General features: G+C 37.8%; 1 protein-coding gene across 2 annotated transcripts in view; it reads right to left on the bottom strand.

The window, feature by feature from the left end:
- WWC3 (WWC family member 3) overlaps nucleotides 1-13,430 on the bottom strand; it is a 1,641,181-nt gene that overhangs the window by 313,799 nt on the left and 1,313,952 nt on the right. For both annotated transcript variants that reach the window (XM_044072574.1, XM_044072573.1), the window contains exons 12-14: nucleotides 11,509-11,626; nucleotides 6,333-6,407; nucleotides 3,084-3,167 (exon numbers count right to left, since the gene is read on the bottom strand). In XM_044072574.1, the coding sequence (XP_043928509.1) occupies nucleotides 3,084-3,167; nucleotides 6,333-6,407; nucleotides 11,509-11,626 (277 nt within the window). The remainder of the gene's footprint in view (nucleotides 1-3,083; nucleotides 3,168-6,332; nucleotides 6,408-11,508; nucleotides 11,627-13,430) is intronic.

Here is a 13,430-nt window from a genome sequence, read left to right as displayed (position 1 = left end):
TTAACTCCTGGACTAGCATCAGCATGTAATCTAATTTGCCATTTAAGCTTACTTAACCCCATGATTATCTTCCCATTGTCTGCCTCTAGGAGCCTTCATAATCTTTTCTAAATAAAAAAAAATGAAACATTTTAAAATCCTTATAGGACAATAGCATGCTTACTTAATCCATAGTTCAAATCCCTCTTAGATATATCAAACATGCTCATGAACTCTCTTCCTTAGCACCCTTTCAGTTTTTCCCAAAGTAGTACACTGAGCATATTTTACATCTTGCCAAATAAACTGTCTCTTTGGTGTTACAATTATAATTGCCATGACATCTAACAGTTCCAGAACCTCTTATGACTGCAGTATATCCAGATAATATGTATTTACATTGCTACATCTGGATATGCCTCTTAACTCAGTGCTGTAACTCAATTTGTGGCATTTCCTCTCCCAACTGTTATTTAATTATATCTAAGTCTATAACTATATAAAGGACCATGTCCCACAGACACTCTAATACTTGGAAAATCATTAAATATTTTCCTGTTTTTATTAATGCAATCGTGCATATTTACTAGAATCCAGAATGTGTGTGAGGCTGGGTAGCTGCCTTACCTTTGAACTCCTTCTCAGATTAACAAGCAGTGAATGACATCTGGGAGAAGGGTGAAACTAGACATCAGGGAATAATTTTAAATATTACAGATATTTGCTGTAAAAGATAACAGAATAACAAGGTGTGCAGCAAGAACCTGCAAATGAGAACAAAACATTATAAAACTCTAATGCCTGGCATTACTGACTGACTATAAGGGTATGTCTCTTTCCAGGAACATGCTCAAGGCTTCTGGATAATCTATAAAGCCAGGGGGAGCACTAGACAACACCATGGAATCTTTTTAAATATTACTCTATTCCTCTTATTGAGTTAATACAGGAATTGGTGTTGCATCACGATGCATTTCAGAACAATAAGAAGAATGAACTCTAATGTCTGACATTACTGATTGACTGTAATCATTCATGACTTACTAGGGGTGGGGAAAATTAGAGACAACATTAGGGACATTCTGTTAACTCAAGGACAGGTTAAGAGGTATGGTGGTGTGTGTGTGTGTGTGTGTGTGTGTGTGTGTGTGTGTGTGTGTGTGTGTGTGTGTGTGTGTGTGTGTGCATGTTTATGTGTGTGTTTTTGGATGTGTATGTAGTGGATGCCAGAAGGGATTATAGCAAGTGCAGCTGACAAGGAATTGTTAGTGCATGTAGTAATTACCAAGTCAGAGACAAGCAAATTAGCTCATAATTAGGTCTTTCCTTGATGAGGCTAATGTGTCTCTGAATTGTTGGCTTCTGCCATTGCACTAAAAGGCAATTTTTTTGCTGCAGCCTTACCACTCTCACAATTGGGCCTGTTTCTGAATCCTTGCCAGAATATAGCAGTTTATGTAAGTTGGCTAAAAAAACAAAAGATATCACTTTATGGTTCATGCAGAATACCTGTGGAATTACAGAGAATGTAGTGATGAGCTCTATGTATCTGCAAGTTTAATAAAACAATGATGGCCCTTTGTAATAAAAGTGTTTCGCAAGCTGTACAGTGAAATCATAAAAAGTACATACTCCATTTTAGGGGTGAGCATATTCTTGGTTCTAGACTGTCATGCTACTGGTGTGAGGTGGTCTGAAATATACATAAGCTTATGGTGTGTAAAACTTTTTACTGACAGACAATTCAACATATATGTAGAAAAACAGAGAAAGCACTAGATATATTTTCACATACTTGCTCCACACAACCTGGTTTATGAAAGAACACCATGGTTCAGAGATACTGCAAATAATAAGGAAAAGAAAGTGCATTTTTGAGTTGCATAATACAATGAGGAGTTTGGTTTGGCAGTATTAACTGGTAAACTCTGTCTATTAAACCAACAAAAAATGCTAGACTGTAACAAGCACTCAAGTTATGTCATGTTATTACTGAAAAGAATTCAGCATATAAATTCAAAAATGGTCCAGGAGATTAAGTGCTATAATAAAGTGAGACTCACATAAAGCAAAATGAAAACACAGAAGCCTGGTTTTGGGATGTAAAGGGTTGAGGCCTTGATTATGACTCAGATTACCTAAGATCAAACAATGGCATGGGCAGTGGAAGAGCTGTGCTGGGAAAGGTGAGAATGAGCAGCTTATGCCAGCTTCTCCATCCTGAGGGGAAAATGGTGACAGTCCCAGATGGCCAACCTGCTCCCATGAAAGGGAAGTTTTGCAAGCAACCATTGGCCATAAGTCTAGGGAGTGTGGACTTTGTGATTCCAACCCAATGGCGGTAACCTTTATATGGCATGTGCGTGTTCGTGTTGGAGGCCAAAATAGAAAACAGCTTTCATGGTTGCTGGTATGATGGCTGCACTATACATTGCTCTCACCACAGTGATGGGAAACAAATGCACTGTGACAGCATCATGATGCTCACAGAGCCAGAAAAAAAAAAAGATACAGAAAAAATAGAGAAGAGGAACGGCTGAGGTATACAAATAAAATGAACTATGAGGAAACAGTAATGAGTGAGACAATAACTCACCTTGTTACTGATTCCTTGAATGAAAGGTGGGATGACAAAAATGAGCATGATCTCAAAAGAACTTGAAATGAAAAATTACAAACTGGAAAGAGAGGAAGCATTGATTATAATGAGGTACAGAAAGAAAAAAGCAGTTTCACAAAGCAGGGAGAGGGGCAGGAGAGGTGAGGAAAGAAGTAAACCATTTTTTTTATAGAAAAGGGCATAAAGCAGAAGATTACTTTGGAGATGCTGCAGTGCAAAACAAAAAGCAACTTTATAAAGAGGACATAATAAGTTAGAGTGCAAAAACAGAAACTGTAATAGGTCAGCTCTAAAACTTTGCACACTCTAAACACTACACAGCCTACGTCTGTTAAATGGTTTGTATTCTTATACATAATCTTGAATTTTTTGCTTAAATTGCACAGAAAGAGGAAGTAAAGACATTTCAGAATAACAGACACTTGATTAAGGTAGTTAAGGTCACAGTCAAACCAATTTTTTTTACTTTCTACATCCAACTTACATTTGGCAGCCTTCTGTAGTGGGAGACCAGAAGTGCTTCATTTGCAGTATATGGACAATAAGACATTCACTGCCAACATCATACCTTAAATAAAAAAAAGTTAAACATTAGGCTCCTGTAATACATTTAAATAATTTCCACAAAAGCAGTATTATGCAACATGTTTTACTACAAAGCTTGAGATAAAAAGCCCATTAAAAATAAACACATACGCAATTCTGTGCAGGTGTCTTTACCATGCACAGGAGATCTACCATACAACAAAAGACAAGTGCAAGAATGCAATAAATCTCCCTGACCTCAACACCCTGAATTTACAAGTCACAGAATGCTTTTATAATTATTAGTTCTATTGTTATAGTGCAGTTGTGCAAGACATGCTTTCAACCTTGTGGGATCTTTCTCTTTTGCTCACCATGGTTGTTTTTCTTTTTTTTTTTTAATTTGTGAACCGGGTAAGTAGGCTGTTCCAAAGACATCTTTTAGCCAAATCCCAGTTACATGGCAATATGAAGAAGAACTATACTATAAATATGAGTTTGTAACAGTAAATTGAATATCAACACCATACTACAACGTTGTGCATAATACAAACAGTCTAGCAACAGTTACAACTTTTAAATGCTTTAGCAGATACAATTACATCATGCATTTACAGTTTTCAAAATTTGCAGGATCTTGAAATTCTGCTTAAATTATTACAATATCAAATGGCAGTAAAGTCCTTTTATTATTAAACTTTGCAAACTTAACCTATTTGGTTACAGGAAGTCTTACAGGCCAGTTCCTAGTGAAAAATAAAGGAATGATGTAATCTACAACAGCAGCATTTACCAGCACTGATTTAGAGACTAGGTAACACCAAGCAGTATGAGGTAAAGGTGGTTTAAAAAGCAAATGTCAAAGGTAATTAGTTGTGACTCAGTAAAATGAATGTCCATTAGTTAAATGTTAAACTAGTAGATACACAACTAAACTTAATAGAACGTGTAAAATACTTTTTTCTTTGGATAAGTGAATGTAAATAGTAGATCGAGGTACTGTAGGATAAATATGTGCATTAGATCAGAATGGCTTGATATGCAAGTGTTAAATAAATTTATTCGACTGTATATTAACTTTGTAAGGAGTAATAAAGAGAATAAAAAGTTTGGTTTAACAGATTAATGATGGGCAATGAAGGTGATGCTCATTTTCAGTTATCACTGAACCAGCTGCAGGAAAAGGCCCCTTTAAGGTTGATATTAGTTTACTCCAAAAGTGTTTGCGCATTCAGTCTCATTTCTCATATCTGTAGGTAATTGATTCCAGTTTGCTGGAACAATCTCTCTGAAGCTTTGTTTTTCTTCTTCTTTGCCATACTAAATGGTGGTCTTGGCAGACTTAAGGATTATTTTTATGCCTGACCTGTACATAGGTTATGGGTTCATGCCATTACATTTAGCCTGTATTGGGGGTGGTAGCAGTATGTATTATGTGCACATGTAGACATATGGAGCCAGTGAGTATTATAGACACTTAAGGGCAATTTCTGGTAAACCCTACTTCAGTTTAGATAATAAGGTATTTCTAACTATACCTGCCTAGAATCAGGTATCACATGACTTAATATAGTACAGAAGGATTTTTAACTATATAGTTAAATTATCAACCATTTGTTCTACGTGGTCTTTAAATGAAAGAGCTGGGTCCATCCAGACATCCAAATATTTGTATTTATCATGCTTTTGTAGTTTGCTTTTGAGCAAATCAAGAATCTTACCAAATATAATTTGAATTTAGTTTCTTATTAGTACCAAAAAACATATAGACTGTTTTTGTAAAGTTTATGGACTGCTTGTTGTTCTTCACCCAGTTTTAAAGACAGAAGAAATCAGTTTTCAACTGCTGTTTAGTACTACTAAAGGGATCAGAGTCAGCACATCATCTGTTTACAGCAATATTTAAAAAAAATTGAATGCAAAATGACAGTGGTCCAGCAAACAGCTTCTTGGACACCTGCCAAAATCTGTGTGTTTGTGCATGACATTACAAACAGGATGATTTCCTAGGAAACAGATCTCTCTCCCTCTGAATATCTCCACTTTTAGACTTTTAAACTCTCCCATGTTTGTTTTTTAAATGGGTAAGTGAACACATCCAAAAACCATTTTCAGCCATGACCAAAGGTAAAAGTAGACCAACAAAAACAAAACAGTGTAGTATGCAGGAACGACTTAAGGTCTTTGCAGTACAGAAATAGAACATTGAGCCGCAGCTGGCATTAACAGCCTGAAAACTTGATGCAGTACCTACACAGTGACAAAGATGTTCTAGTCCTCAGGCTTGCAATTGCAAATACTCAGCCTCTGCCATCACATATTCAAGGCAAGGCAAAAGTTTACACATCTGGTAGATCTGATACTAGTAGAACCTACATCCTCTTTGTTTCTCTCTGCAGTTGACTCTTTCACAATATTCCTTGCCTATACTACATACATAGATCAGTCTGCTTATGTTTTAAATGTGATGATTTTAAGCAATGGAAATATGCAAGCATTAGTTTCAAAAAACATTGACTAACTGCTGTATGTCAAGAATGTATACCTCAAAATTAAAAAAATAGCAAGTGCCATATTTCTCACTCCAAGCTGTGGTCAGATTTTTGGTTCAACATGACTATCCTTACTCAAAAAGTCATCTGCAGCCAACTTTTGGGTATCTTACCCCACCAACACCACCACCACCACTATTGTAACCCGTCCACAGGACACCATTCCCAGAATGGCCTGTTTGACTTCTGGAGTATGTATGGCATAGTATGGTGCTGCATCTAACAGTTCCTGGAGTTCTCAACTCTTACAATGTACTTTCGGTTGAGGCTTGTATTTTAGTGCTTGCCTCCATGACAAATGTTGCTACTCTACAATGTAATGCTGTCTGTGACATCTGTACCCATGATTGTCTTTTACAAGAATTCTGAACAGAGAATTTAGACATAAATTGAGTAAATACTATTATCTCTGCCAAAAGAAAAGCATCTAAGACTCTGAGATGGGCAGAGGCGGGAGGTCGCTCTAATAAGGAAAGGTCAGAAAATAAAAGATGAAGGAACCTTTAAAGAACACACATTGTGTACAGTAAACATTTTAAAATCAAAATTAGAGGTGCAATAAACAACTCACTGATTGTCAATTATACAGTGCTTTTGTATGGTCATCTTGGAAATTCAAATTTGAGAAGTTAGCAGTCAGGCTTATTCTTACTCACCCAAGTCCAACCTGAATCTGTGGTGGTTCAGTGGTAGCAGCATGATTAAAGAGAGATTCATCTGCCTCCTCGTTCCTGAAAAATACAAGCACCAACACCAAAGGATGTGTAAAAGCAACACAAGTGTGGCATAACAAACAAATGTAACTTACTACTGCGCCTCTACAATGAACTAGACAGTGGGAGCAATCTGCTTGCACTCACCCCAGTACGAGTGTCCACTGTTATTAATCTGTTACACACACACACACACACACACACACACACACACACACACACACACACACACACACACACACACACACACACACACACACACACACACAAATACAGACACACATGTACACACACACACACACACACACACACACAGATACAGAGACACGCACACAAATTCACCAGTGGACACACACATACATACAAACAGCTATGGAGAGATTAAGCAGTTGAAAGGTAGAGGCACGTCTCAGATGCTAAAGGAAAGGTGGAATAAGAAAGAAAGATGTAATCATATAGTGTAAAACATGACAAGTTCCATCTAGTAAGATGATTTCTATACCTACACATGATACATACGTGGATATTACTGCACATTTAATTCTTTACCCTGCACCTTGAACTACACAGTACATATGTGGTTTACATCTTTCCACTTCATTTCAATCCAGATATAAAAGTATACCTAGTAAATGAGACATTAATTATTACAGATTTATTTTTACCAGGCACCATCTTGATGCTTACTAAGAAAAGGACAAATCAGTAAGGAATAAATGGCCATATGGGGCTCAAACAGTCTACACGATTTCAGACTACAGTAAGGATTGCACATCGCTAACTTATTTGACACAGAGATGATATAATTTCACATATCCCTGAATACACCATCATACATTTTAAGTGGAAATAAAATCTGGCCTTGTTTAAACATTCTATTTTTAATTGGTCAGGAGTTCTGTTCTGTACTATAGAGGAAACAAATGCTAATTTTGTGTGTTAAGGAAATGTGGTTTAAATAAGTCTGTAAGAATTCTAATTCTAAGAATTCTATAGACAAAGCCCTGGACTACTAGAAAGCACTTTACCCCAAAAATTAAGAGCGTTTTTCAAGATTTGCAGATGGCATTTTGCTAGGTTATCACTCCATGGCTTCTAACAGAGCTTTGATTTTTTACTTCAACATGTATTACCCAGATGTATTAACAGGTACAGGTAATGCCACATACACTTTTCAGCCACCAAGCAAAAGTTTATGCTAGAATACTGGAAAGGACAGTCCATCAGAGAGTCAACCTCTGATTCAGCAGGAACAGAGTTTTATGTCTAAGACAAGAAACAGTGAGCAGATCTTTAACCTTACACAGATGTAAGGTGTGATGGGATAGGGAAGTATGCTAATCCAGGCTGCTGTTGTTTTCTGTACCGGAATAAGGCACTGTGGGTGATCCTGCTGAAGTATGCAGAACTAGGACTGTTACTGCAAGATATCCAGCCCTTGTTCTTTCCAGCTGGGAATACCCCTCAATACCCATAGGAAGATCTGCCCTACTTAACTGGCTGCCAATGTGACTCACCCAATCAAAGGCAGAAGGAAAAGAAAGGAAAGTGAAGATACACTACAATCTAATGCATGTATGTGCAAAATGAAAAAGGAGCATATATTACATGTCACACTAAGAAGTATAAACAGGATCCAGAAACCAAGGCAAAATCAGAACAGCTGACAAAGCTTCTTAGAAGAATGCACAGACAATGGCAAAGGAGAAGATGCAGCAAAGGAAGGTATATATGGCAGCACCAACAGTGAAAAGGGCTGGGGTGGTAGAAAGGCTGCAGATGAGAGGTAGTTACATGCAGCAAGAAATAAAGGAAACTCACAAAACTGGGCATAAATTCCTACATCAACAGATGGATAGAAAATTGGTCACAGACAGGACACATGGTGTTAAAGTGAGGGAATCCAGACCCAGCAAGATGCCAGTTACTACTGGTGTGCCACAGGGTTCAGTACTGGGACTACTCCCATTTGGAATATACTTCTCTGAAGCAATGGCTAACACAGAAAGTCTACGGATGACAGTGTTTGCTGACAACTGCAAGCTGGGGGCAATCAATGAATCCCCAATGACTAGATATCCTTCAGGAGGGTCTAAATCAGACAAATGATTGGTGTCAGAGCCATGGTCTAAAACTAAATGCAAACAAAGCATTATCATACCATATGGGAAATCAAATACCCCTGCAAATTACAACACTAATAACACACCTCTAAGAGTAGACTCAGAAGTGACAGATCTAGGTACACAGGCAGTAGCTTGATCTTTGACCACCTTATGTCCACAGCAGTGAGGAAGTCCTGTATGGCACTGCTTATAAGTAAAGACATAGCATCCAGATCCAAGGAAATTATAGTCCCACTGTACTCATCCCTCATTAGACCAATAATTGAGTATAATGTGTCATTTGGTGTGTACTTGACTAGGCACTTACAACAGCTTAAGTGACCTCAGAGGTTACTCACAAAGAAAACACAGGGTGTAATCAACATGCCTTATGCAGATAGAATAAAAGCCCTATCCCTTTACTCTGTCGCCTACCGACTATTAAGGGGTGACCTATGCCTGACCTACAAGGTACTCACAAATCCAGCCCTGATGGAGCTGCTACACATTTGCAAGACAAACTGCATGAGGGTCACCCGATCTAGGGATCTAAATTTAGTTAGTGACTCAAACAAAACAGGCTGGAGAGACATATATGTCTTTCAGAGATTACCCCTTCTTTGGAACATGCTTCCTATGCACATAAAGTAGAGCCCTTCCCTGGTCCACTTCAAACACAGTTTGGATCAGTGGATGGGGAATCACAAATTCACACCCAGGGTACAGACTATGTCCCTTATGTACAGCAGCGATCTGTAAAATACTCAAGGCATTGGCACAAACCTATGCCATCCTCTTGCCCCTAAGGGCCATATGTTGGATACTTGTGGGTTATATTGTCAAGGCTTGTAATGGCTCGTAAGCCATTAACCTAGCAACCTTCTATGAAACTATTTATACTATATCACAGTACTGATGTGAAGACTGAGAGCAAATTGACTATTATTACAAAGCAGGCTTTCTGCTGAACAGTATTGGTGTTTGCATGTTTTTAATTGCATCTGCTGCCCACGTAGCATTTAAATGTGTTTGGCTTATGCTTTTTAACTTGACTCTTTTAGAAATGCTCAGGAGTCTAATGGTTTATATATGATGAGAGCTGTGACATTCCACAGCTTCTAGATATGATTGATATTAAGCAATTGGGTACAAGGGGGTAAAACCCCTCACAGGGGGTGCTTTCTCTCTTCCAAAAGTGCTTGTTTAATTTTGTCACTGTTTTCAATGTTTTCGTTTACTTTTAATTTTACTACTGTGGTTTCTTTTAACTGACATGAATCCACCTAGAACACTATAATTCAACTGTCATGGATATTAAGTCAGAGAAACGCTGGCATAAGTCAGGTGATGTGGAGTGAACAAAAAGAAAGAAACACTGAAAAACCAAAAGGAAGACATCTGAGGATTTACCTTTTCTTAACTTTCCAACTATAACAGCCAGACTGAGATTGATAAGGAGTTTTTTTTGCTTGTGCTGGATTCTGTCCTCGATCTTGAAAGAGTATGAAATAAATTAAGGTAACAGTGAATGAACCCCTTGCATCTTGGGAAAAGGCAAAGGCAAAAACAAGAGCTGCAGTAGCTGTACAGGAATTGGAGACTAACAATAAGGGCAAAACAGAAGGACATAGAGCTGTGACCCTTCCTCATTTCCATGTGGCTTGCTAGGTGCTGGTAACTGTACTGTGTAAAACATTTTTCTTTACATATATACATAGTTACATTTAAAATTTTGAGTTCCACTGTAGATTCTGAGGTGAAATCAAAAGCTACCTTACTTATACATTAGAAAAAACATTTTCAATACATTGCTCTTCATGCCTGCCAGCCATTTGAACTACAGTAAGGAGTGCTTCAAAATGACCCATACTCTTTAAGCCACAACTGCTTCCTTAAGTAGACTTTTTTTTTTTTTTATTGCTTACAAAATCTCCACTGTAAAATTCTAAAACGTTATACTTTGGTGTGATCATTCTGACATTCTTACTGCATTAGTTGTAAAAGCAGCCCTGACCGAAGACAATAAATCTAGAGCAAACCCACATGAAGGGTGAAAGGTCTAAACTGGAGAGCAGAAAGATTAGATTAGACAGGAAAATGGTGAGAGAGAATACAAGTCCAATTCTATTAAAGATACGCTGCTTATCTCCTGCATCTACTGGTCTGTGCTTGTAGGTCCAGAGTCAACTTTCACACTATATGAGTCCATAGCATACATACCAGATAATTCTGCAGTCAGCAGACAGAATGGCAGTAATTCCTGCAGTGGAAAATGGGGGATAGCTACAGCCCTTGCTCATGCATCTGAAATAAGAACTGGGCTGAAAAATATACTCAGCAAAAATTATACCAGGGGCTTCAACAAGGTCAATGTCTCACATATCTACAGCTTGAGACAGCCCATTGGTCAGGAATGGGACTAAGGGATGCAAAAGTGTGATTCCAACTCCTCAACACCATGTGCCTTGGCATCTCTTCTTCATTATGCTTCCATATTTCATGGAATCCCCTACAGGATGAACCTTTTTGAGCATAAATCTTTTATCTGAAGCTCAGCCATCTTCTGAAGCTGAAGAAAGTCACCAGCTTCCTGCAGGTCCAGTTCTTCATCTCTGGAATGAACTGCCTGCATGCTTAGTACTATATTCAGCTCAAGTTGCATTCCAAGTATTTTTCAGGGAACAGCTTTTGCTGTATGCAAAGTGAACGTGCATTTGAAAGAAAATAATTTATTAGAAATTGTTTGCAGCTGTAATAAATATAAACACACACACACACACACACACACACACACACACACACACACACACACACACACACACACACACACACACACTCATTCATTCACTCTCTCACATAAACATACCAAGCAGCATAAGTGAAGAGCATGAATGAACAACATGACAAAAGCAGAATACCTATTAAATCACTTAATAACAGAAGTTCATTCATTTCATTGACATGTTTTTGATTGGAACAACATGGTGTTTTTATTTTCAAGTATGAAACTATACCTTTTGCTTAAAGTTTCAAATACGCCACTATCAGTAGCCTGAGAATCATCTGATAAACCCACAGAGGATTGTCTAGCTCTTCTGCCAGACCTAGTACTGCCTGTTCGCAAGGTGACTGCTGTAAAGTAAAACAAGAGAATGGTCTTGGTCACTTATTTTAACAAAAAGCTACAAATCTTAGTACAAAGACTACATTTCCAAGATAGCACATGAAGAATTTTCAGTTTAACATTAGTCATCATTCTGCTGTGCCACCCCACCAACGAATAAAAGAACACGTTATCTCTCCAGTATATAATGACAAACCATTATCCTACAATTGAGATACAGGCTAGATGCTGGATCGTTCCCACAAGCAGATACAATACAAAACATCAAGGAGGCAAAAGTCCAGTTCAGCTATTCCCTCAAGCAGATACAATGCAAAACATCAAGGAGGCAAAAGTCCAGTTCAGCCATCAAGGAGGCAAAAGTCCAGTTCAGCCAAATGATTTGTATGCTAACTTGTTTGGAAAAAGGATATATCTTGGGAATAACCTAAAAGATAATTACATACATTCTTCTACTTCTTTAGAATGGACCCTGTCTGCAGCATGTCCAAATTGGTGGTGAGAGGAGAATACAAAATTAGATGAAAAAGAAAATGGGTTCAGTGACAATCCTATGTGATGTATTTGTAAATGGTCTGCTAGATCTCAGCACAATTCACTGCCCCTTTTATAGATTTATTTTATATATGTGGTTCCTATTTTGTAATGCAGTAAATGCTGCCTATTACGTGATCCATATATATTATTAAAACTTGACAAATAAGGAGGAATAGCTGCAGATGATGGATTAATTCTGGACATTTAAGGGTGGCACATCAAAGCTCAGGGATTTAAAAAATGTGCCTTAGGAAATTCAAACGTCCACATGATAGGCTGGGTATATCCTTGTTGGATTCATACAGAAACATTGAAAATTACATTGCTGAAGCCCACACTGCCAACACCACAGCAGCAAAATAAAATAAAATAGAAAGCAGAAGCAGTGAAAACAGTACTGGGCAAAAATATGACTAAAATAAACACAGTGGGGGCTTGGTTACCCAAGAGAGGTTTACACTTTTAGTTCTGTAGAGCTTTATCAATCAAATGCACTTTAGTGAGTTTTAGTTAGCTATATGCCATAATATTCAACACAGAAGACTTTGGAATTCACCATCCTGCTGTGCTGTGCCGGGGCTTCAACAAGGCCAACAATAAGGAACTGATCTAAGAACTAAGTCAATATGATATACTTTGCCAATAGGGATAAATCTAATTAGGGGTACAGAGAACAGACAAGAGGGGACTGGAATTTACTGGAGAAAACTGGCAAAAGAGCCAAGGAACTGGATACAAATAATGAGAGGAGAAGGTAAAAGAAAGGGAAGAGGCCAAGAAGACATTTGGACTGTAGGCTAGAAACTGCCTTCCCTATCAGGGACTGTTATCAGAATACAGGTAAAGAGAAATGGATAGGAGAATCCTAAGTAAAAGACCTGTTCTTATGCAGTTTTTTAGTTTAATCTAGAACAGGAGCTGCTGTTACAAAAGGATAATTAGTAAGGTACATAAAATATTGCATGTTAACTACAGGAATCAGGGGATCTTAGAAAAGGTTGGGAAGAAAGACTGGATACGCAATTCACAAGGAAACAATGGGAGGACATATGTACGGCTCCCAAGTATGAAACAAAGTCTAGAAGATTTAGGATTTTTGCTTGGAGGGGTTTGCATAATTATTTTTAAACCCCAAGCAGACTCCAAAGTATTCTTCCTCAGGAAGAGAAAGTGAAAGAAAGAGGTAACCAGCAACATACGTTTTAGGAGTGTAATGAGTTAACAGACTTCATAAATTACCTACAGAGTACTCTGTCAGAAATATAAGGTAAGCAA

The sequence above is a fragment of the Protopterus annectens genome, chromosome 5.part0 (genome assembly GCF_019279795.1).
Source record: "Protopterus annectens isolate FY-2018-M chromosome 5.part0, PAN1.0, whole genome shotgun sequence".
Lineage (NCBI taxonomy): Eukaryota > Metazoa > Chordata > Ceratodontiformes > Protopteridae > Protopterus > Protopterus annectens.
The sequence above is the reverse complement of the archived record's forward strand: the minus strand, read 5'-3'. Positions and strand labels throughout refer to the sequence as shown.